The sequence below is a fragment of the Panulirus ornatus genome, chromosome 3, assembly GCF_036320965.1.
Source record: "Panulirus ornatus isolate Po-2019 chromosome 3, ASM3632096v1, whole genome shotgun sequence".
Lineage (NCBI taxonomy): Eukaryota > Metazoa > Arthropoda > Malacostraca > Decapoda > Palinuridae > Panulirus > Panulirus ornatus.
Window position 1 is genome coordinate 56,401,553 of NC_092226.1, and position 26,390 is coordinate 56,427,942.

The 26,390-nt window shown below is 43.3% G+C and overlaps 1 protein-coding gene across 1 annotated transcript in view; it reads left to right on the top strand.

Annotated features, from left to right (window-relative positions):
- LOC139762750 (uncharacterized) overlaps window positions 1–26,390 on the top strand; it is a 148,326-nt gene that overhangs the window by 90,613 nt on the left and 31,323 nt on the right. Inside the window, 2 exon segments of the mRNA XM_071687848.1 lie at window positions 2,772–4,559; window positions 4,562–6,045. Of these exon segments, the coding sequence (XP_071543949.1) occupies window positions 2,772–4,559; window positions 4,562–6,045 (3,272 nt within the window).

The following is a 26,390-nucleotide window of genomic DNA, read 5'->3' on the forward strand; positions in this document are numbered from 1 at the left end:
AAGAAAGGCCACATTCGCTCTCCAGCTATTACATGTAATGCATCACGTCCACAGCTCCCTATCCACAACCAGTCCCCAGAGACCTTTATATATATATATATATATATATATATATATATATATATATATATATATATATATATATATATATATATATATATATATTCTTTCTTTCAAACTATTCGCCATTTCCCGCGTTAGCGAGGTAGCGTTAAGAACAGATAACTGGGCCTTTGAGGGAATATCCTCACCTGGCCCCCTTCTGTGTTCCTTCTTTTGGAAAAAAAAAAAATAATGAGAGGAGAGGATATCCAGCCCCCCGCTCCCTCCCCGTTTAGTCGCCTTCTACGACACGCAGTGAATACGTGGGAAGTATTCTTTCTCCCCTATCCCCAGGGATAATATATATATATATATATATATATATATATATATATATATATATATATATATATATATATATATATATATATATATATATATTTTTTTACTCATTTATTTATTCATCTATTTATCTATTTATTTTAAGGCCAAACAAAAACAATTCCATAAGTAATAATTTATTACATTTGATTGATTTATTGTGCATCCCATGCTCATCGTGTGAGCGGTAGCGCAAAAGAATTGCAGGGAATGCAAAGATACCACTTTTGATGTCTATTCATAAAGGTGTATTGCAGATGAGTGTGATATGTCCGGGTATCTGAACTTAACAAATTTTATCGTGATATGTTAAACTAGCAAAAAGAGAGAGAAAAAAGGGATAAAGATTTAGAAATATGATGTATTTGTAGAAGTAAAACCATATTGGTTCATAACGTATGCGGTCATACGGCAGACGGTGCCCCGCGCATCTGCAGCGTCGTGTGGCACTGATGGCACCTTAGAGGTTGAGGCGGGTCCTGGTGCGCCGGCACCTCCTGCACAGCTGGGCCTAAGGCATGTTATCTTGTGACTTGTGGCCCCGCGCCGTGACCTCTGGTGGCTATCCCTGTATCTTGGTGTTCTTCTCTCTCTAGTGGTGGCCCACTGTGTTCCAGGATTGGCCAGTGTGTCCCGCAGCGGCCATTTTTTGTCCCTCTTTAGTGTCTTGTGTCAGCGGTATTGTGTTTACCGTATGGTTTATGCTTTGTAATGTTGTGTTTTGTTTGCCATGTGATTCATACCTTGCGTTGTGTGTACCATGTGATTCATCCCTTGTGTTGTGTGTACCATGTGATTTATCCCTTGTGTTGTGTGTACCATGTGATTCATGGCTTGTGTTATGTGTACCATGTGATTCATCCCTTGTGTTGTGTGTACCATGTGATTCATCCCTTGTGTGTACCATGTGATTCATCCCTTGTGTTGTGTGCACCATGTGATTCATCCCTTGTGTTGTGCGTGCCATGTGATTAATGCCTTGTGTCGTGTGTAACATGTGATTCATGCCTTGTGGTTTGTGTACCATGTGATTCATCCCTTTTGTTATGTGTACCATGTGATTCATGCCTTGTGTTGTGTGTACCATGAGATTCATCCCTTGTGTTGTGTGTACCATGTGATTCATCCTTTGTGTTGCATGTACCATGTGATCGATGCCCTTTGTTGTGCATACCATGTGATTCATGCCTTGTGGTGTGTGTACCATGTGATTCATCCCTTGTGTTGTGTGTGCTATGTGATTCATGCCCTGTGTTGTGCGTACCATGTGATTCATCCCTTGTGTTGTGTGTACCATGTGATTCATCCCGTGTGTTGTGCGTACCATGTGATTCATGCCTTGTGGTGTGTGTACCATGTGATTCATCCCTTGTGTTGTGTGTACCATGTGATTCATCCCGTGTGTTGTGTGTACCATGTGATTCATCCCGTGTGTTGTGTGTACCATGTGATTCATGCCTTGTGTTGTGTGTACCATGTGATTCATCCCTTGTGTGTACCATGTGATTCATGCCTTGTGTCGTGTATACCATGTGATTCATGCTCTGTGTTGTGCTTACCATGTGATTCATCCCTTGTGTTGTGTGTACCATGTGATTCATCCCTTGTGTTGTGTGTACCATGTGATTCATGCCCTGTGTTGTGCGTACCATGTGATTTATCCCTTGTGTTGTGTGTACCACGTGATTCATGCCCTGTGTTGTGCATACCATGTGATTCATGCCTTGTGGTGTGTGTACCATGTGATTCATACCTTGTGTTGTGTGTACTATGTGATTCATGCCCTGTGTTGTGCGTACCATGTGATTCATCCTTTCTGTTGTTTGTACCATGTGATTCATGCCTTGTGTTGTGTGTACCATGTGATTCATGCATTGTGTTGCGTGTACCATGTGATTCATGCCTTGTGTTGCGTGTACCATATGATTCATGCCTTATGTGTACCATGTGATTCATCCCTTGTGTTGTGTGTACCATGTGATTCATGCCCTGTGTTGTGCGTACCATATGATTCATGCCCCGTATTGTGCCTTGTGATTTTGATACAATGTGTTTCTTGCCTTGTGATGTGTTCTCTTGTATGTACCATGTTATTCATGCATTGTGATGTGTGTACCGAGTGATTTCATGCTTCGTAGTGTGCTTTGTGCTGTTTCGTAGTGTTGTGTGTACCATGTGATTCATACTTTGCAGTGTGCCTTGTGTTGTGTTGTAGGTGTCTTGCGTACCATGCGATTCATGCCTCATAGTGTGCCTTATATTGTGTGTCATACGCTTCATGTCCTATGATACTGTGATGTATGTACTAAGTCATGCCTAGTGATACTGACTGGTCCTCTCTCTTACAGGAGGCGGCGGCAGTGTCAGGGTGTCTGCCTGCGAGCAGCGATACTCTGCTTCCTCGGGCGGGGCGCCGCCCCCATACTCTAGGCTTCCCCCAGACGGCCATGAGTTTCCCAGCAGCTACGCCGAGGGTCTGCCAGACAAGCTGTCCCGCTACGCCCGGTACTCCCGCCTGGCCATGGAGTTAGATAGCCCCAGCAGCCCCTCTAGTCCCCCAACCTCTACTAGCTCCACGCCCCGCACCCGCTCCGCCCCGGGCACTCCTCTCGGCCCGCCTCCGCCCATACCGCGCACCTCGCCCACCACTGCTAAGACCTACACGACCGAGAGGACACTAGACGTGGGCGGCAGTAAATGGATGGGCAGCGAAGACAGGAAGTCCAGGGAGCCCACACCCACGCGGAACCGATGGCGTCGGCAGGACGAACGGAGCGAGAAGAGTGTGCGGGACAAGATAGCCATGTTCTCTACAGACACACCCGATCAGCCCTACCCGAAGACGAGGAAATTAGACAAGCTAGAGGGTGATGAGACCACCATGAAGCGCGCCTTCACTGAGGACGACGTGCGACTGGAAAACTCGACGGGGTCTGGTGCCAAGTCTGGTCGCGACGTTCACAACGGGTCGCGCTCCCTTAGCAAGACTTCGGCTTTCAGCTCCATGATCAACGTCAGCACCACCGACACGAAAGACAGTGCCAAAGTCATGTCAACTGCATCGAGTGAAGTCGACATCAGACAGGATATGCCGTCCGTACCGCGGCGCCACGAGTTGCGGGAGGAGAAAAGGGCAGAAGATGACTCTGCCGCCACTGGCCTCCATTCTCGCTCACAGAGTCTGATTGACATCGGACGGTCTACCCTCACCAAACGTCACAGCGTTGGTGCCTATGATCGACCCTCCGTTTATCAGTATGGCATCGAAAAGCCAGAGGAACGTGAGCGCCGAACATCTCTTACAAATCTTATCGAGCAGAGACGGAAAAGTTACGGATGCAAACTTAGGGGGCTGGTGATTCCCGAGAGTCGGAGTAATGAGGGAGCAGACAAGGCATCCATCGATCTTCCTCGCATTGCTAGTGTCCCGTCATCCACAGCTGCTAAGACTATGTCTCTACCCCGAGAGGGCCAGCGTTCCCCTAGACTTTATAAGGCCGACTCCATCTCGAGTATTGACTCTTGCGAGTCGAACACCAGTAGACACAGTTCCCTCAATGCCCCACCGTGGAAAAATCACAACACTAGTACTTTACCCAAGTACTCGCCGGCCTTCAAGCGGAAGAATATGGCGGTATTCAATAAGTGTGATAACTTGCCACCCTTAAGTGGCCGAGGCCACAGCACTCGCAGCACCTCCCCTACCAGCGACTTGTCTCAGGCCTCTCCCGTCCCGACTGTTCACACACCACACAAGAGTTTGGATACAGTCACAACGTCCTGCTCCGAACACTCGTTTGAATTCTCTGACAGTCGATACGGTAGTGACCGGCACGGCTACGGCAAACTTCCACTTTCGCAGAAGAGTTCTTTAGACTCACGACTCAGCAGGGCCGAAGACAGTGACAATGACTCAGCCGTCAGTTCCACTCAGTCTAGCTTCTCCCAAGGTATGTCTCCCCCGTCTTCCCCCATGCCGGAACACGACGAATCCGATGATCGTAGGTCCAGAAGCTACAGGTCGCGCCTCTCGCCTCAGAGTTCCATAGACGAACAGGAGGCTGCTAGGAGAGTCTTGAAGCGTGGAAGCATTGAAGCTGAGAACAGAAGAAATGTTTTAAACTCGGCAAGATGCAGTTCGGACGAAGCAGTGATGAACAACAGACTCCCGAAATCATTCGCAAGTACTCAACAGACACAGTCGAGGAACCAAGCAGATTTCCTCAGCGGCTGGACACAGAGTTGCGTGAGGGTCCCAAAGTGACAGGCCTTCGTCGTCAGCCATCCTCATCCTCCACATCTTCTACTGCGTCATCACGAAGGTCTTCTCATGACTCATCTAGACGAAATTCCAAAGATTCTGTCATCCACGTCAACAAGTACGACGAGGTTAAAGTCTCAGCGGAACCTGTGTATTTCGACCAGGAAGGAGAGATGTACAAGGAATCGCAGTTAAAAGTGGCATATCTAAATGAAATTGTAGATGACTTTGAGCAACTTAATGAACCGGTAAATCAGGATGTAATCGCAGAAGTTCCTTTGTCATCGTCGCGACGAGTTGTGGAAACATCAGAACCAGGTGAGGGAACTTCCACATCATCATCATCTACAAGGCGATCTGAACGATGGGCGGCGCTTGAGATGAAATATGGATCGTCCAGCCCTAGTTCTACCAAGGATGGAAAGATTCAAAGATTAAGAAGATCTTCAGATTCGACATCACCAGACAGAACGAAGAAAAATTCGGGAGGTTTCCGCGCCTTGGCTGAGAAGTGGCAGCAACGAGCTGAAGAAGATGCCACCTCACTTCCGCAGCCACAACTCCGTAGAGAGAGTACCAGTCACCTGGACCCTCCCACACGACCCAACAGGCTCTATGATGACCCATCCTCGGTTACATCCACCTTAGAGAGACCCGCACGTCCCTCTAGAATGCAAGATGGCCCATCAGAGGTAGATGGTGATTCACCAACCAGACCTACCTGCCTATATAGTGAGAATGCCCAGTTATCAAGAAGCAATGACGGTAGCGAAGCCCGTGCTGAGAGTCTTGACATACCGCGAGCAGAAGTTCCAGACCGTAAACTATCGATGCCGGAGTATGGCAGTGGTGGTATCAAGATGCGTGACCGACGTGAAGGTAGCAGTGGCGGCGCGCCGTCACGGCCCACAAGTCTCATCGAAAGTGGCGACGGCGGAGTGATAGAATCCCATTACCTTAGTGGTGGGGCACCGCTCAGCCCTGCCGCCTCGTCCGACTCTCGTGATGATCTCTGCTCCACTCCTGAGACATCGCTGTCGCGGACAGCAAGCAAAGAGGTCCTTGATGCATTTTCCCGCCCTCGGGCGTCTCTTGGTGCCTCGTTCGCTCGCACGGGATCCTCCACTACGCCTAAGATGGCGGATATAATGCGAGCTTTTGAGCGTCACGACTTGGGTAAACGTGCGTCACAGGTTGGTGGGTCCTCACATCCACGGATGTCGTCTCTGGACTCCACCACAAGTGACGATGGCTCAGTGGGAGCTCAGTACGGCTCCGTCACGTCACTGGCCTCGGGGCAGCGAGACCAATATGGCTCCATCACCTCCCTAGCTTCTTCCACGTCACTAATCTCTCCACAGGTAAGAGGTTTCTGTCTTTTTTATCATGCATTTAACTTATATGCTTCAGTCTCCATTAATTTCTATTCTTGATTCTTTTCCCGTGCATGATTCATTTGTAAATCACTTTTCTGAAATCTTTACATAGGATCATGTCGAGTCTCGTCATGTAGAGGAGCGATACTGTAAAATTAGATTGCTGTTTTGACTTGTGTTAGTTGTGACTCAAGAAACCTGAGAGTCTAGGAGGAATTTTACTGATATAAATGAAATATGTCTCAAGTGTAGACTTTACCAGCATGGCTGCCAGAGTTCGTGTAGATATCACAATTTAGAAAAAAACGTGCAGAGGAAAGATAAATGTCTGTGATAAGCTTATAAAACTGAAAGCATTTGATCTGAATTCACATAAAATCTTTTCATTCTGACTTCATATTCTAATTATTTAATGTATGCGCTTATTTATTCCTTTACAATATCTGGTCAAGCTTAAGTTAGCTTCCGCTGTAGCCTGGGTAAGATCGGTCGTATGGTCTTGCATAGATAATAAGATTATCTTAACCAGAAAAAAAATACATTGCCAGACTTAAACCATGTCACTAAGCCAATAGGAACTCCTGGAGGTAGATTTAGTTGGATTTCCCTGAGGAAGGTTTTGATTGTGGTTATTAACTGCTTTTATGGATGGGTCGTTGTGTAAGATGAGAGCGAGGTGTTAGGGGTGATTATGATGTGATACTTAACCATGGGGAATCAGAATGGAATTTACCAGTTGTTGTCTGTAGATGACGATGTGTCGTTAATCAAACCAGAACAGTTGAATAGAATGATGGGCCACTTAGATTGAGATTATTTGTGTTGGAAGAGGAAGTTAAAAGTAATAAAAATAGGACGCATTTTTTGAGAGAGAGGAGGGAGATGTGATTGTAAGGTCAGTTTATACGATGAATGTGTGGATGTTTTGGATGAGTTTATTTTGGAGCAAAGTTTATTGAGGATGGCAGTGGGAAAGCTGAAATTGGAAGTGGAGTCATGCGGTGTAGAAAGATTGGAGGTACTTTGAAATCATTAATGAATGGAAAGAGATATTCATAGAGTATTTATGAAATTCGCATGGAGTACTTGTCCTAATTCTGACGTACTGTAGTGAATCTCAAGTGTATAGAGGTTAAAAGCGCTGAAAGTTATGAGCGATAGAGATGACTGATTTAGGAGGACAGATGGATTGAAGAAGATACGTAGTATGAAGTCTTATATATATATATATATATATATATATATATATATATATATATATATATATATATATATATATATATATATATATATATATATATATATGTAATACTTCCCACGTATTCCCTGCGTATCGTACAAGGCGACTAAAAGGGAGGGGAGCGGGGGGGCTGGAAATCCTCCCCTCTCATTTCTAATTTTCCAAAAGAAGGAACGGAGAAGGGGGCCAAGTGAGGATATTCCCTCAAAGGCACATCCTCTGTTCTTAACGCTACCTCGCTGACGCGGGAAGTGGCGAATAGTATGAAGATTTTTGCAGGGAAAAAATGAAATTGAGTGGGAGACGTATAAAAGAAAGAGACAGGAGGTCAAGAGAAAGGTGCAAGAGGTGAAAAAAAGGGCAAATGAGAGTTGGGGTGAGAGAGTATCATTAAATTTTAGGGAGAATAAAAAGATGTTCTGGAAGGAGGTAAATAAAGTGCGTAAGACAAGGGAGCAGATGGGAACTTCAGTGAAGGGCGCAAATGGGGAGGTGATAACAAGTAGTGGTGATGTGAGAAGGAGATGGAGTGAGTATTTTGAAGGTTTGTTGAATGTGTTTGATGATAGAGTGGCAGATATAGGGTGTTTTGTCGAGGTGGTGTGCAAAGTGCGAGGGTTAGGGAAAATGAGTTGGTAAACAGAGAAGAGGTAGTAAAAGCTTTGCGGAAGATGAAAGCCGGCAAGGCAGCAGGTTTGGATGGTATTGCAGTGGAATTTATTAAAAAAGGGGGTGACTGTATTGTTGACTGGTTGGTAAGGTTATTTAATGTATGTATGACTCATGGTGAGGTGCCTGAGGATTGGCGGAATGCGTGCATAGTGCCATTGTACAAAGGCAAAGGGGATAAGAGTGAGTGCTCAAATTACAGAGGTATAAGTTTGTTGAGTATTCCTGGCAAATTATATGGGAGGGTATTGATTGAGAGGGTGAAGGCATGTACAGAGCATCAGATTGGGGAAGAGCAGTGTGGTTTCAGAAGTGGTAGAGGATGTGTGGATCAGGTGTTTGCTTTGAAGAATGTATGTGAGAAATACTTAGAAAAGCAAATGGATTTGTATATAGCATTTATGGATCTGGAGAAGGCATATGGTAGAGTTGATAGAGATGCTCTGTGGAAGGTATTAAGAATATATGGTGTGGGAGGCAAGTTGTTAGAAGCAGTGAAAAGTTTTTATCGAGGATGTAAGGCATGTGTACGTGTAGGAAGAGAGGAAAGTGATTGGTTCTCAGTGAATGTAGGTTTGCGGCAGGGGTGTGTGATGTCTCCATGGTTGTTTAATTTGTTTATGGATGGGGTTGTTAGGGAGGTGAATGCAAGAGTTTTGGAAAGAGGGGCAAGTATGAAGTCTGTTGGGGATGAGAGAGCTTGGGAAGTGAGTCAGTTGTTGTTCGCTGGTGGCTGATTCATGTGAGAAACTGCAGAAGCTGGTGACTGAGTTTGGTAAAGTGTGTGAAAGAAGAAAGTTAAGAGTAAATGTAAATAAGAGCAAGGTTATTAGGTACAGTAGGGTTGAGGGTCAATTCAATTGGGAGATGAGTTTGAATGGAGAAAAACTGGAGGAGGTGAAGTGTTTTAGATATCTGGGAGTGGATCTGGCAGCGGATGGAACCATGGAAGCGGAAGTGGATCATAGGGTGGGGGAGGGGGCGAAAATTCTGGGAGCCTTGAAGAATGTGTGGAAGTCGAGAACATTATCTCGGAAAGCAAAAATGGGTATGTTTGATGGAATAGTGGTTCCAACAATGTTGTATGGTTGCGAGGCGTGGACTATGGATAGAGTTGTGCGCAGGAGGATGGATGTGCTGGAAATGAGATGTTTGAGGACAATGTGTGGTGTGAGGTGGTTTGATCGAGTAAGTAACGTAAGGGTAAGAGAGATGTGTGGAAATAAAAAGAGCGTGGTTGAGAGAGCAGAAGAGGGTGTTTTGAAATGGTTTGGTCACATGGAGAGAATGAGTGAGGAAAGATTGACCAAGAGGATATATGTGTCGGAGGTGGAGGGAACGAGGAGAAGAGGGAGACCAAATTGGAGGTGGAAAGATGGAGTGAAAAAGATTTAGTGTGATCGGGGCCTGAACATGCAGGAGGGTGAAAGGAGGGCAAAGAATAGAGTGAATTGGAGCGATGTGGTATACCGGGGTTGACGTGCTGTCAGTGGATTGAATCAAGGCATGTGTATGGGGGTGGGTTGGGCCATTTCTTTCGTCTGTTTCCTTGCGCTACCTCGCAAACGCGGGAGACAGCGACAAAGCAAAAAAAAAAAAGAAAAAAAAAAAAAATATATATATATATATATATATATATATATATATATATATATATATATATATATATATATATATATATATATATATATTGGATTACGTGTTAATTGACAGGCGTGCGAAAGAGAGACTTTTGGATGTTAATGTGCTGAGAGGTGCAACTGGAGGGATGTCTGATCATTATCTTGTGGAGGCTAAGGTGAAGATTTGTATGGGTTTTCAGAAAAGAAGAGTGAATGTTGGGGTGAAGAGGGTGGCGAGACTAAGTGAGCTTGAGAAGGAGACCTGTGTGAGGAAGTACCAGGAGAGACTGAGTACAGAATGGAAAAAGGTGAGAACAATGGAAGCAAGGGGAGTGGGGGAGGAATGGGAGGTATTTAGGGAATCAGTGATGGATTGCGCAAAAGATGCTTGTGGCATGAGAAGAGTGGGAGGTGGGTTGATTAGAAAGGGTAGTGAGTGGTGGGATGAAGAAGTAAGAGTATTAGTGAAAGAGAAGAGAGAGGCATTTGGACGATTTTTGCAGGGAAAAAATGCAATGGAGTGGGAGATGTATAAAAGAAAGAGACAGGAGGTCAAAAGAAAGGTGCAAGAGGTGAAAAAAAGGGCAAATGAGAGTTGGGGTGAGAGAGTATCATTAAATTTTAGGGAGAATAAAAAGATGTTCTGGAAGGAGGTAAATAAAGTGCGTAAGACAAGGGAGCAAATGGGAACTTCAGTGAAGGGCGCAAATGGGGAGGTGATAACAAGTAGTGGTGATGTGAGAAGGAGATGGAGTGAGTATTTTGAAGGTTTGTTGAATGTGTTTGATGATAGAATGGCAGATATAGGGTGTTTTGGTCGAGGTGGTGTGCAAAGTGAGAGGGTTAGAGAAAATGATTTGTTAAACAGAGAAGAGGTAGTGAAAGCTTTGCGGAAGATGAAAGCCGGCAAGGCAGCAGGTTTGGATGGTATTGCAGTGGAATTTATTAAAAAAGGGGGTGACTGTATTGTTGACTGGTTGGTAAGGTTATTTAATGTATGTATGATTCATGGTGAGGTGCCTGAGGATTGGCGGAATGCGTGCATAGTGCCATTGTACAAAGGCAAAGGGGATAAGAGTGAGTGCTCAAATTACAGAGGTATAAGTTTGTTGAGTATTCCTGATAAATTATATGGGAGGGTATTGATTGAGAGGGTGAGGGCATGTACAGAGCATCAGATTGGGGAAGAGCAGTGTGGTTTCAGAAGTGGTAGAGGATGTGTGGATCAGGTGTTTGCTTTGAAGAATGTATGTGAGAAATACTTAGAAAAGCAAATGGATTTGTATGTAGCATTTATGGATCTGGAGAAGGCATATGATAAAGTTGATAGAGATGCTCTGTGGAAGGTATTAAGATTATATGGTGTGGGAGGAAAGTTGTTAGAAGCAGTGAAAAGTTTTTATCGAGGATGTAAGGCATGTGTACGTGTAGGGAGAGAGGAAAGTGATTGGTTCTCAGTGAATGTAGGTTTGCGGCAGGGGTGTGTGATGTCTCCATGGTTGTTTAATTTGTTTATGGATGGGGTTGTTAGGGAGGTAAATGCAAGAGTTTTGGAAAGAGGGGCAAGTATGAAGTCTGTTGGGGATGAGAGAGCTTGGGAAGTGAGTCAGTTGTTGTTCGCTGATGATACAGCGCTGGTAGCTGATTCATGTGAGAAACTGCAGAAGCCGGTGACTGAGTTTGGTAAAGTGTGTGGAAGAAGAAAGCTAAGAGTAAATGTGAATAAGAGCAAGGTTATTAGGTACAGTAGGGTTGAGGGTCAAGTCAATTGGGAGGTGAGTTTGAATGGAGAAAAACTGGAGGAAGTGAAGTGTTTTAGATATCTGGGAGTGGATCTGGCAGCGGATGGAACCATGGAAGCGGAAGTGGATCATAGGGTGGGGGATGGGGCGAAAATTCTGGGGGCCTTGAAGAATGTGTGGAAGTCGAGAACATTATCTCGGAAAGCAAAAATGGGTATGTTTGAAGGAATAGTGGTTCCAACAATGTTGTATGGTTGCGAGGCGTGGGCTATGGATAGAGTTGTGCGCAGGAGGATGGATGTGCTGGAAATGAGATGTTTGAGGACAATGTGTGGTGTGAGGTGGTTTGATCGAGTGAGTAACGTAAGGGTAAGAGAGATGTGTGGAAATAAAAAGAGCGTGGTTGAGAGAGCAGAAGAGGGTGTTTTGAAGTGGTTTGGGCACATGGAGAGGATGAGTGAGGAAAGATTGACCAAGAGGATATATGTGTCGGAGGTGGAGGGAACGAGGAGAAGAGGGAGACCAAATTGGAGGTGGAAAGATGGAGTGAAAAAGATTTAGTGTGATCGGGGCCTGAACATGCAGGAGGGTGAAAGGAGGGCAAGGAATAGAGTGAATTGGAGCGATGTGGTATACCGGGGTTGACGTGCTGTCAGTGGATTGAATCAAGGCATGTGAAGCGTCTGGGGTAAACCATGGAAAGCTGTGTAGGTATGTATATTTGCGTGTGTGGACGTATGTATATACATGTGTATGGGGGGGGTTGGGCCATTTCTTTCGTCTGTTTCCTTGCGTTACCTCGCAAACGCGGGAGACAGCGACAAAGTATAAAAAAAAAAAAAAAAATATATATATATATATATATATATATATATATATATATATATATATATATATATATATATATATATATATATTTTCGTATGAGTCGACGGGGAAAATGAAACACGATAAGTTCCCAAGTGCACTTTCGTGTAATAATCACATCATCATTATTACACGAAAGTGCCCTTGGGAACTTGTCTTTCATTTTCCCCGTGGACTCAGGAATATACTTGATCACGCGCAAAATTGTGACCCTTTCCAACAAAATATATATATATATATATATAACATACAAACCTCCAACAGCCAGGATCGAACCCGGGACCCCTGTGCAAGAGGCGGGAATGCTAACCGCTAGGCTATGGGCGGTTAGCATTCCCGCCTCTTGCACAGGGGTCCAGTGTTCGATCCTCGCCGTTGGAGGTTTGTATGTTCTATGGAGGTGCGCTTTCATATGCACTTTATTCGTATATATATATATCAAGGCACATGGATGAGTCTTTTAAGATATTATGATCATGTACGGCATATGATAGGCTGAGCAAGGTGATTTAATAGAGTGCAAGAGGTTCACTGCGGAGACGGATGAATTTATTGAGCAAGCTAATAAAGGCTGGGTATATATCTGAGGATAGAGGCATGACTGAAGATCAGATGTAATGGAAGCACTCTGTGTGAAAGTGATTTGGAGACACTGGTCTCACCTGACGAGTCAACTAAGTGCATAAAGAGGAAAGTAAAAACCGCTTATATAACTTCAGTCTTTGTTTCACTTTAAAGCGCTGGGTTGTGGGGACTGTACGCCCCTGACCCTTTTTATATTTAAGTGTCTAGCGTTGCTTTGGGGGCCGGGGCCGCTGACATCGCCCAAGAAGCAGTACACATAATGCAAACCTCCATGGGTAAGTTTTGCTGGCTAAATTTGCTCTACTGACTCTGCCAGTGAGTACATATAAGTTCTGCTCGTCTTGTGTTCCCATTGTGTTTATATGGAAACTACCAGGTAGCTGTACGTAGCAAGATAAACGGAATTTTTGCTGGTTACGTCAAAAAAAATTGTGGCACAGAGTACCGACAGGTGACCAATGTCGTTATGTCATAATTATCATACTGAAGTCCGCCTGAGATTCTCTCATTAACTGTTGTATTATATTTATAATCTTTTTTAAGTGTCACTTTTGCATGGCGCATATGATGTTCACAATGGTCAACATGTATTCCGATTGCTATTTTTCACTCAAACCAGTAGTGTCGTTTTCATCACGTTGACATCATTGGCTGGCCTCATTAAATTTTTGCCATATAAACGAATCCGATGTTTTGAGGTTTCTAACAGATTATTGGTGGTATATAAGTATATATATATATATATATATATATATATATATATATATATATATATATATATATATATATATATATACATATACTACCAAAAGTTATCCGAATCCATACTCTTCCTAGATTCTTGTCACGTAATGAGCTACAGCGAGACAAGACATTCCTTGGAAGCCGACAACCTTGTCCGCCGTTCCTGTCATACCAGAGCTGTCATTCTTTCATTCTCCATTCCTATTGTAGCAGAGGTGTCATCCAGTCGTTTACCTTTCCTGTCGTCGTTGTCCGTCCCTACCGAACCAGAGCAGTCCTTCCTCCGTTCCTAACGTCCCAAGAGGTTTCCTCCCATCGTTGGCCGTCCTACCTTCCCAGATATGTCCTGATGTCTTCACATATTGCCATTCTTTGTTTTACCTCTTCGTTTGCCTCCCTGAATACTTCGTATAGATCATTGTATCTGCAGCATTTCATTTCCACCGTTGTCTTCTGTTGTCCTATGATCTTTTTTTCTTTTTTTTTCACAACTAAAATTTATCGCTAGTCACCATGCGATCCGGCCCAACTATCACACAAGCTGGTGTCAGTATTCCAGTATGTGTTTGTTGTTGCATGAATGTGTGTGTGTGTGTGTGTGTGTGTGTGTGTGTGTGTGTGTTTAAGCGTTTGTGATTACTTTTTGTGTGTTACGTAGAGACAGTTTCTCTTAACCTTCTTTATATGTACCATGTACACACACACACGCACACACACAAACACACACACACCAGCCTAAGGTATGTGTGTGTCTTAACTTGTCGCTCGTCCGATCAGAGTTCGAATTCATGACATCCAAGAACTTTTGTCAGTGATCATCATCATCATCATAATCACAGTGTAAGTTGGCCATTCCGAAGAAATGTCATGAAAGGCAAATTTTTTACATTATCATTTTGAACTTTATCTGTATGGTGAGGTTGAGAAATATCGATAAAGGGGTAAGATTTTGAGCATACAGCCGAAAAGTCTTTCATTTGTCTTTGTCTAAGCGCAGTTTAGAAAAAAGATGCCGAAATTATCAGTGTTGAGGCCGACGGAAACCTTTGAATATAGTTAACCTTTACGAGTAGTATACGAGAAGAGTTTCCTGATGACCACCACATTTATGAGTATTGGGCCTTTAGTAACTGTGTTTGGTACGGCTTTTGGCTTGATAACACATTGATAGGACACTGAACCCAGCATGGGCACACCGCCATTATTCACGGATGTGGAAAAATAGACTGAGGCAAATATTACGGTGTTTCTTTGAACACAAAAAATTTTGAGCATCTGTTTCCTGGGTTACAAGGAGCCCAAGAAACCGGCTTCGGGATAGTCAAAATTCCGATCCAACGGCTCGAAGGGTCAGACTGCCAGAGAACCGGAGTGTAGACTGTGACGTCGAGAGTTCTGAACGGACGACATCCGGGAAGGAGTAACCAATTTATTTACCACGTTACATGTGGCGTAGCCAAGACGTATTAGGCATTCGACAAGCATGAGTACATAAAGCTGTAAAAAACTGGTGAAAGTTCGGCAAGTTTTAGAGGTGGGCTGTGAAACCCCTCGTTCAAAGTACATATACATCGCGTGATGAGTATTTAGCCACATAGCCGAGGGAGCCGGCTGGTGGGCGGGTCTTGACGAAGAGGATGCCGAAGTCTTCCTTAGAGCGTGAGCAGTAGACAGCCATCTCCTCCACTGAGGTTTACAATATCACCTCAGTTTCTGCAGTAAGTTTGTTGGCCGTATTTGGGAGGTCTCGCCCGGGGAGTAAGTGGTCTTGTTCGGCTGTTAATTATGTTGTTACAGGATGTCCGACCTGATGGACAGCATCACTGCCACTGTTGCCTTTGGATGCTGGTCGCCTCTCCTGCACCTGGAGGGGATGTGGAAACCGGTTTACAAGAGCTGATGGGTGTTTGGCCGGTGAACTAGTCTTGAGTAATGGATCCGTTGTTGTAGAGGATATTTGGCCGTAGCATCGTTAACATTACCTCTTAGGTCAGCTGTGGTTTGCCACTCTGAAATGTTTTGCTTGGAATTTCGTGGCAACAGAACTCATATCATATCATCGACGACAGGTTCTCGTGTATGTGGTATGGGAGACACTCTGTTCCCATGAATAATTCATTTCGTCCCTCCTAGAGACAAAAAAAAAAAAAATGCCATTGACGTTGCCGAAATGGAAAGTGGTTAGGGTTTGGCTTGGCCACTGGTTTTCCTACTGTAGGGAGTTAGTACGCTTGCTTTCATTGCGCTAGTTTAATTTCTCTGTATATTGTGTTTTCACATCAAAATATTATTCTGAACTCATAGTTAGCTACGTTATGATGCTGCCCGTGATGATTTTCTGTATTTTTCATATGATTGAACAGAAAATGGCAGTTTTTCCGTTGAATAGAAAAGTTGCACTTTTTCAAGTAGGTGATGAGCAACGCCACCGGCAGTGAGGCACCACACAGACCTTCCCTGAACCGTGTTCCCACAACCCATTTACCACGCTCTGCACCTCAACCCAGCCCTCTCACCTGCTGCCGTGAGCACTCAGTGGATCTTCCCCAGATATGTAGTTTGTGTCTTGGAGTCGCCTGGAGCGCCATAAGATATGCTATTCGCCGTATTTGTATCATATCGCCCTGGGCCGTTTAAGACCACTAGGCGACAATAATCGATCCTGCTCGAGGCACCAGCCGGCTGTATCTTCGGTAAGCAGGGCAGGAAGCCACAACAAGTATTCCTTAATTCAGGTAGGCTGTTTTCACGTCCCAGGAGTCACGTCGCCAGTTTACATGTCAGCTGCTTCACCTCTTGTGGTCATCGAACTCGGTCGCATATGGCACAAAAAGTTTCCTCACTTGTGCAAATTGAATTCTTGGCTGTCATTTTCACACCAGTCTGTGTTCGTTACGTAAGCCTGATCCCTCGCCCAAAAGTTGAAAGTCCTTCATACGAGGGAAGTCGGGTTCCCCAGGCATGGTAAATAGAATCTATTACTATAAAGCAGTGAATTTTTTGTCGCAAACGGATCTCACCCGTGCAAAAATAAGTTACAGCTAGGTCCCATGGGTATTACAGTCAAGTGAAAGAAATTAAAGTCTCAGCAATGTCCATAAGGTAGCCTAGAAGTCATTAAGGTCCTTCAGTATATTTAAGCTTCAAGTTTTGTTCCCAGGCCATGCAAAAGACGCACACCTTGTGCATATATATCAGATGTCCCCACCCATGCGTTACGTCACACCCCAGCCATACACAATTCTTGTTTCAACCATATGATGCGATTCCCTTGGCCATACGAGTCATGCAGGCCCCTTTGTCCCAGCCCATCAATTGATCCGTTATCCATGGACAAGTTGTGTGCTGAAGTCATGCATAAACCGTGCCTAAATTAGCCCTTCAGCCTTGTATATCATGCTCTATGGCCATACTAGTCAGACTCCTGTATAATTCCCACAGCCGTGAGCAAGTCGGGTCCCCCACCCATGTTTATATTCGGACCCTCAGACACTTGTGTAACTGGACTGCTTCGACAATGAAAGAGATAAGAGACGCGCGGAGCACCGCCTCCTCCTGTAGCCATGAGTGCAGAGGTAGTCCCCTTTAGCCTCCGGTGCTCCAGGAATGTTGCTGCTACGCTACAATGGGGAAAGTTTTCCTTACTTCTCCGGGAGCAGGAGTTTTCTTCTCCCGAGGTGATGACCCAATAAATTTCTTTCCCTCCTAGGTTACCACCCCCAACAGCCAGTGACAGGTATGACCTCAGAGTGGGGGTTATGCCGTCAGCCTGCGTCAGGTGTGACCCCATGGGTGAGGTGCCGTCAGCTGGACCAGGGCTCACCTTGGCCTCAACTAAATTCGCATTTTAGCTATATTGTCATCATTTTTCCTACCTTAACAAAGAAAGGAAAGAGTATATCATGCGAAATTCATCAGCGTCGTTAATATATAAATTCCTTTCATGTCGAGATTTTATGACGAGTACGCTGAAAGATTAATCACTGGATGTCGTGCTCACAGTTTACAGAATTATTCATGATTCAAGAATATCTTTGTTACTTAAGTTTCTAGCTTGTATATGAATGGCTACGCTTGGAAGTATGTATGTTTACAAAGTCTGTAAGAATTAGCTGGATATTAAAAAAAAAAAATGGCTATGAGGAAAAAAATCTTTTTTCAACTGTAGTTGAAAAAAAGATCCTATGAGGTGGTTTATTATTTCTGTAACCGCAAAACCTGTTTTATGGGGTCTTATGGTCGTCCAACCGGGAGCAAGGTAAAGTAACCTCCCAACGGGAAGTACCTGGAGGAGGCTCTGCAATCATCGTACCATCGTTCGTTGGCGGTAATACATCCTCGTTGGTGACTTCGCTCGTGTTACCACTTCCAGACGACATTTGTTTCCACCGCTATATATATATATATATATATATATATATATATATATATATATATATATATATATATATATATATATATATATATATATATATATATATATATATATATATATATATATATATATATATGTAAGGCATGTGTACGTGTAGGAAGAGAGAAAAGTGATTGGTTCTCAGTGAATGTAGGTTTGCGGAAGGGGTGTGTGATGTCTCCATGGTTGTTTAATTTGTTTATGGATGGGGTTGTTAGGGAGGTAAATGCAAGAGTTTTGGAAAGAGGGGCAAGTATGAAGTCTGTTGGGGATGAGAGAGCTTGGGAAGTGAGTCAGTTGTTGTTCGCTGATGATACAGCGCTGGTGGCTGATTCATGTGAGAAACTGCAGAAGCTGGTGACTGAGTTTGGTAAAGTGTGTGGAAGAAGAAAGTTAAGAGTAAATGTGAATAAGAGCAAGGTTATTAGGTACAGTAGGGTTGAGGGTCAAGTCAATTGGGAGGTGAGTTTGAATGGAGAAAAACTGGAGGAAGTGAAGTGTTTTAGATATCTGGGAGTGGATCTGGCAGCGGATGGAACCATGGAAGCGGAAGTGGATCATAGGGTGGGGGAGGGGGCGAAAATTCTGGGGGCCTTGAAGAATGTGTGGAAGTCGAGAACATTATCTCGGAAAGCAAAAATGGGTATGTTTGAAGGAATAGTGGTTCCAACAATGTTGTATGGTTGCGAGGCGTGGGCTATGGATAGAGTTGTGCGCAGGAGGATGGATGTGCTGGAAATGAAATGTTTGAGGACAATGTGTGGTGTGAGGTGGTTTGATCGAGTGAGTAACGTAAGGGTAAGAGAGATGTGTGGAAATAAAAAGAGCGTGGTTGAGAGAGCAGAAGAGGGTGTTTTGAAGTGGTTTGGGCACATGGAGAGGATGAGTGAGGAAAGATTGACCAAGAGGATGTATGTGTCGGAGGTGGAGAGAGCAAGGAGAAGAGGGAGACCAAATTGGAGGTGGAAAGATGGAGTGAAAAAGATTTTGTGTGATCGGGGTCTGAACATTCAGGAGGGTGAAAGGAGGGCAAGGAATAGAGTGAATTGGAGCGATGTGGTATACCGGGGTTGACGTGCTGTCAGTGGATTGAATCAAGGCATGTGAAGCGTCTGGGGTAAACCATGGAAAGCTGTGTAGGTATGTATATTTGCGTGTGTGGACGTATGTATATACATGTGTATGGGAGGGGGTTGGGCCATTTCCTTCGTCTGTTTCCTTGCGCTACCTCGCAAACACGGGAGACAGCGACAAAGTATTAAAAAAAAAAAAAAATATATATATATATATATATATATATATATATATATATATATATATATATATATATATATATATTTATATATATATATATATATATATATATATATATATATATATATATATATATATATATATTGTTGGAAAGGATCACAATTTTGCGCGTGATCAAGATATTCCTGTTGAGTCCACGGGAAAATGAAACACGAAAAGTTCCCAAGTGCACTTTCGTGTAATAATCACATCATCAGGGGAGACACAAGAGAGAAATATAACAGTCAGTTGATATACATCGATGTATATCAACTGACTGTTATATTTCTATCTTGTGTCTCCCCTGATGATGTGATTATTACACGAAAGTGCACTTGGGAACTTTTCGTGTTTCATATTCCCCGTGGACTCATAGGAATATATATATATATATATATATATATATATATATATATATATATATATATATATATATATATATATATCGCTTTTTAAACCAGGTATTCCCAATCACCAGTCCTTTTTCAGCACATAAATCTACAAGCTCTTCACCATTTCCATTTACAACACTGAACACCCCATGTATACCAATTACTCCCTCAACTGCCACATTACTCACCTTTGCATTCAAATCACCCATCACTATAACCCGGTCTCGTGCATCAAAACCACTAACACACTCATTCAGCAGCTCCCAAAACACTTGCTTCTCATGATCTTTCTTCTCACGCCCAGGTGCATATGCACCAATAATCACCCATCTCTCTCCATCAACTTTCAGTTTTACCCATATTAATCGAGAATTTACTTTCTTACATTCTATCACATACTCCCACAACTCCTGTTTCAGGAGTACTGCTACTCCTTCCCATGCTCTTGTCCTCTCACTAACCCCTGACTTTACTCCCAAGACATTCCCAAACCACTCTTCCCCTTTACCCTTGAGCTTCGTTTCACTCAGAGCCAAAACATCCAGGTTCCTTTCCTCAAACATACTACCTATCTCTCCTTTTTTCACATTTTGGTTACATCCACACACATTTAGACACCCCAGTCTGAGCCTTCGAGGAGGATGAGCACTCCCCGCGTGACTCCTTCTGTTTCCCATTTTAGAAAGTTAAGTATACGTATGTAAGTAGAAAGTTAAGTATACGTATGTAAGTAGAAGAGATGGCCAGAGAGCGTTATTGGATTACGTGTTAATTGACAGGCGCGCGAAAGAGAGACTTTTGGATGTTAATGTGCTGAGAGGTGCAACTGGAGGGATGTCTGATCATTATCTTGTGGAGGCTAAGGTGAAGATTTGTATGGGTTTTCAGAAAAGAAGAGTGAATGTTGGGGGGAAGAGGGTAGTGAGAGTAAGTGAGCTTGGGAAGGAGACTTGTGTGAGGAAGTACCAGGAGAGACTGAGTACAGAATGGAAAAAGGTGAGAACAATGGAAGTAAGGGGAGTGGGGGAGGAAATGGGATGTATTTAGGGAATCAATGATGGATTGCGCAAAAGATGCTTGTGCCATGAGAAGAGTGGGAGGTGGGTTGATTAGAAAGGGTAGTGAGTGGTGGGATGAAGAAGTAAGATTATTAGTGAAAGAGAAGAGAGAGGCATTTGGACGATTTTTGCAGGGAAAAAATGAAATTGAGTGGGAGATGTATAAAAGAAAGAGACAGGAGGTCAAGAGAAAGGTGCAAGAGGTGAAAAAGAGGGCAAATGAGAGTTGGGGTGAGAGAGTATCATTAAATTTTAGGAGAATAAAAAGATGTTCTGGAAGGAGGTAAATAAAGTGCGTAAGACAAGGGAGCAAATGGGAACTTCAGTGAAGGGCGCAAATGGGGAGGTGATAACAAGTAGTGGTGATGTGAGAAGGAGATGGAGTGAGTATTTTGAAGGTTTGTTGAATGTGTTTGATGATAGAGTGGCAGATATAGGGTGTTTTGGTCGAGGTGGTGTGCAAAGTGATAGGGTTAGGGAAAATGATTTGCTAAACAGAGAAGAGGTAGTAAAAGCTTTGCGGAAGATGAAAGCCGGCAAGGCAGCAGGTTTGGATGGTATTGCAGTGGAATTTATTAAAAAAAGGGGGTGACTGTATTATTGACTGGTTGGTAAGGTTATTTAATGTATGTATGACTCATGGAGAGGTGCCTGAGGATTGGCGGAATGCGTGCATAGTGCCATTGTACAAAGGCAAAGGAGATAAGAGTCAGTGCTCAAATTACAGAGGTATAAGTTTGTTGAGTATTCGTGGTAAATTATATGGGAGGGTATTGATTGAGAGGGTGAAGGCATGTACAGAGCATCAGATTGGGGAAGAGCAGTGTGGTTTCAGAAGTGGTAGAGGATGTGTGGATCAGGTGTTTGCTTTGAAGAATGTATGTGAGAAATACTTAGAAAAGCAAATGGCTTTGTATGTAGCATTTATGGATCTGGAGAAGGCATATGATAGAGTTGATAGAGATGCTCTGTGGAAGGTATTAAGAATATATGATGTGGGAGGCAAGTTGTTAGAAGCAGTGAAAAGTTTTTATCGAGGATGTAAGGCATGTGTACGTGTAGGAAGAGAGGAAAGTGATTGGTTCTCAGTGAATGTAGGTTTGCGGCAGGGGTGTGTGATGTCTCCATGGTTGTTTAATTTGTTTATGGATGGGGTTGTTAGGGAGGTGAATGCAAGAGTTTTGGAAAGAGGGGCAAGTATGAAGTCTGTTGTGGATGAGAGAGCTTGGGAAGTGAGTTAGTTGTTGTTCGCTGATGATACAGCGCTGGTGGCTGATTTATGTGAGAAACTGCAGAAGCTGGTGACTGAGTTTGGTAAAGTGTGTGAAAGAAGAAAGCTAAGAGTAAATGTGAATAAGAGCAAGGTTATTAGGTACAGTAGGGTTGAAGGTCTAGTTAATTGGGAGGGAAGTTTGAATGGAGAAAAACTGGAGGAAGTAAAGTGTTTTAGATATCTGGGAGTAGATCTGGCAGCGGATGGAACCATGGAAGCGGAAGTGGATCATAGGGTGGGGGAGGGGGCGAAAACTCTGGGAGCCTTGAAGAATTTGTGGAAGTCGAGAACATTATCTCGGAAAGCAAAAATGGGTAGGTTTGAAGGAATAGTGGTACCAACAATGTTGTATGGTTGCGAGGCGTGGGCTATGGATAGAGTTTTGCGCAGGAGGATGGATGTGCTGGAAATGAGATGTGTGAGGACAATGTGTGGTGTGAGGTGGTTTGATCGAGTAAGTAACGTAAAGGTAAGAGAGATGTGTTGAAATAAAAAGAGCGTGGTTGAGAGAGCAGAAGAGGGTGTTTTGAAATGGTTTGGTCACATGGAGAGAATGAGTGAGGAAAGATTGACCAAGAGGATATATGTGTCGGAGGTGGAGGGAACGAGGAGAAGTGGGAAACCAAATTGGAGGTGGAAAGATGGAGTGAAAAAGATTTTGTGTGATCGGGGCCTGAACATACAGGAGGGTTAAAGGAGGGCAAGGAATAGAGTGAATTGGATCGATGTTGTATACCGGGGCTGCCGTGCTGTCAGTGGATTGAATCAGGGCATGTGAAGCGTCTGGGGTAAACCATGGAAAGCTGTGTAGGTATGTATATTTGCGTGTGTGGACGTATGTATATACATGTGTATGGGGGTGGGTTGGGCCATTTCTTTCGTCTGTTTCCTTGCGCTACCTCGCAAACGCGGGAGACAGCGACAAAGCAAAAAAAAAAAAAAGATATATATATATATATATATAATATATATATATATATATATATATATATATATATATATATATATATATATATATATATACAAAGAAGGTAAGGGGAGCAGGGGGGGAATGGGATGTATTTAGGGAAGCAGTGATGGCTTGCGGAAAAGATGCTTATGGCATGAGAAGCGTGGGAGGTGGGTTAATTAGAAAGGGTAGTGAGTGGTGGGATGAAGAAGTAAGATTATTAGTGAAAGAGAAGAGAGAGACATTTGGACGATTTTTGCAAGAAAAAAGTGCAAATGAGTGGGAGATGTATAAAAGAAAGAGACAGGAAGTCAAGAGAAAGGTGCAAGAGGTGAAAAAGAGGGCAAATGAGAGTTGGGGTGAGAGAGTATCATTAAATTTTAGGGAGAATAAAAAGATGTTCTGGAAGGAGGTAAATGAAGTGCGTAAGACAAGGGAGCAAATGGTAACTTCAGTGAAGGTGGCAAATGGGGAGGTGATAACAAGTAGTGGTGATGTGAAAAGGAGATGGAATGAGTATTTTGAAGGTTTGTTGAATGTGTTTGATGATAGAGTGGCAGATATAGGGTGTTTTGGTCGAGGTGGTGTGCAAAGTGAGAGGGTTAGGGAAAATGATTTGGTAAACAGAGAAGAGGTAGTAAAAGCTTTGCGGAAGATGAAAGCCGGCAAGGCAGCAGGTTTGGATGGTATTGCAGTGGAATTTATTAAAAAAGGGGGTGACTGTATTGTTGACTGGTTGGTAAGGTTATTTAATATATGTATGATTCATGGTGAGGGCCTGAGGATTGGCTGAATGCGTTGATAGTGCCATTGTACAAAGGCAAAGGGGATAAGAGTGAGTGCTCAAATTACAGAGGTATAAGTTTGTTGAGTATTCCTGGTAAGTTATATGGGAGGGTATTGATTGAGAGGGTGAAGGCATGTACAGAGCATCAGATTGGGGAAGAGCAGTGTGGTTTCAGAAGTGGTAGAGGATGTGTGGATCAGGTGTTTGCTTTGAAGAATGTATGTGAGAAATACTTAGAAAAGCAAATAGATTTGTATGTAGCATTTATGGATCTGGAGAAGGCATACGATAGAGTTGATAGAGATGCTTTGTGGAAGGTACTAAGAATATATGGTGTGGGAGGCAAGTTGTTAGAAGCAGAGAAAAGTTTTTATCGAGGATATAAGGCATGTGTACGTGTAGGAAGAGAGGAAAGTGATTGGTTCTCAGTAAATGTAGGTTTGCGGCAGGGGTGTGTGATGTCTCCATGGTTGTTTAATTTGTTTATGGATGGGGTTGTTAGGGAGGTGAATGCAAGAGTTTTGGAAAGAGGGGCAAGTATGAAGTCTGTTGTGGATGAGAGAGCTTGGGAAGTGAGTCCGTTGTTGTTTGCTGATAATACAGCGCTGGTGGCTGAATCATGTGAGAAACTGCAGAAGCTGGTGACTGAGTTTGGTAAAGTGTATGAAAGAAGAAAGTTGAGAGTAAAAGTGAATAAGAGCAAGGTTATTAGGTACAGTAGGGTTGAGGGTCAAGTCAATTGGGAGGTAAATTTGAATGGAGAAAAACTGGAGGAAGTAAAGTGTTTTAGATATCTGGGAGTGGATCTGGCGGCGGACGGAACCATGGAAGCGGAAGTGAATCATAGGGTGGGGGAGGGGGCGAAAATCCTGAGAGCCTTGAAGAATGTGTGGAAGTCGAGAACATTATCTCGGAAAGCAAAAATGGGCATGTTTGAAGGAATAGTGGTTCCAACAATGTTGTATGGTTGCGAGGCGTGGGCTATGGATAGAGTTGTGCGCAGGAGGGTGGATGTGCTGGAAATGAGATGTTTGAGGATAATATGTGGTGTGAGGTGGTTTGATCGAGTAAGTAATGTAAGGGTAAGAGAGATGTGTGGAAATAAAAAGAGCGTGGTTGAGAGAGCAGAAGAGAGTGTTTTGAAATGGTTTGGGCACATGGAGAGAATGAGTGAGGAAAGATTGACCAAGAGGATATATGTGTCGGAGGTGGAGGGAACGAGGAGAAGTGGGAAACCAAATTGGAGGTGGAAAGATGGAGTGAAAAAGATTTTGAGTGATCGGGGCCTGAACATTCAGGAGGGTGAAAGGCGGACAAGGAATAGAGTGAATTGGATCGATGTGGTATACCGGGGTCGACGTGCTGTCAATGGAGTGAATCAGGGCATGTGAAGCGTCTGGGGTAAACCATGGAAAGTTGTTTTGGGCCTGGATGTGGAAAGGGAGCTGTGGTTTCGGGCATTATTGCATGACAGCTAGAGACTGAGTGTGAACGAATGGGGCCTTTGTTGTCTTTTCCTAGCGCTACCTCGCACACATGAGGGGGGAGGAGGATGGTATTCCATGTGTGGCGAGGTGGCGATGGGAATGAATAAAGGCAGACAGTGTGAATTGTGTGCATGGGTATATATGTATGTGTCTGTGTGTGCATATATATGTGTACATTGAGTTATATAGGTATGTATAGTTGCGTGTGTGGACTTGTATGTATATACATTTGTATGGGGGTTGGTTGGGCCATTTCTTTCGTCTGTTTCCTTGCGCTACCTCGCAAACGCGGGAGACAGCGACAAAGCAAAATGATAATAATAATATATATATATATTATATATGTATATATATATATATATATATATATATATATATATATATATATATATATATATATATATATATATATATTATATATATACAATAACTAACACAAAATTCCTCTATACAGGTCAGAATGTTTCATCACATAAAATGTACTACTAAAGTATATTATCTTGTTTAACGGTGCTGCCAGACGTACGATTTCCCGCTCCGAGGATATCGGCACTTACATTGGCATGATTGTCTAACTTGTGGAGTATATATATATATATATATATATATATATATATATATATATATATATATATATATATATATATATATATATATATATATATATATATATATATGTGTGTGTGTGTGTATGTGTGTGTATGTGTATATATATATGTATATTATCCCTGGGGATAGGGGTGAAAGAATACTTCCCACGCATTCCTCGCGTGTCGTAGAAAGCGACTAGAGGGGACGGGAGCGGGGGGCCAGAAATCCTCCCCTCCTTGTATTTTTAACTTTCTAAAATGGGAAACAGAAGAAGGAGTCACGCGGGGAGTGCTCATCCTCCTCGAAGGCTCAGATTGGGGTGCCTAAATGTGTGTGGATGTAACCAAGATGTGAAAAAAGGAGAGATAGGTAGTATGTTTGAGGAAAGGAACCTGGATGTTTTGGCTCTGAGTGAAACGAAGCTCAAGGGTAAAGGGGAAGAGTGGTTTGGGAATGTCTTGGGAGTAAAGTCAGGGGTTAGTGAGAGGACAAGAGCAAGGGAAGGAGTAGCAGTACTCCTGAAACAGGAGTTGTGGAAGTATGTGATAGAATGTAAGAAAGTAAATTCTCGATTAATATCGGTAAAACTGAAAGTTGATGGAGAGAGATGGGTGATT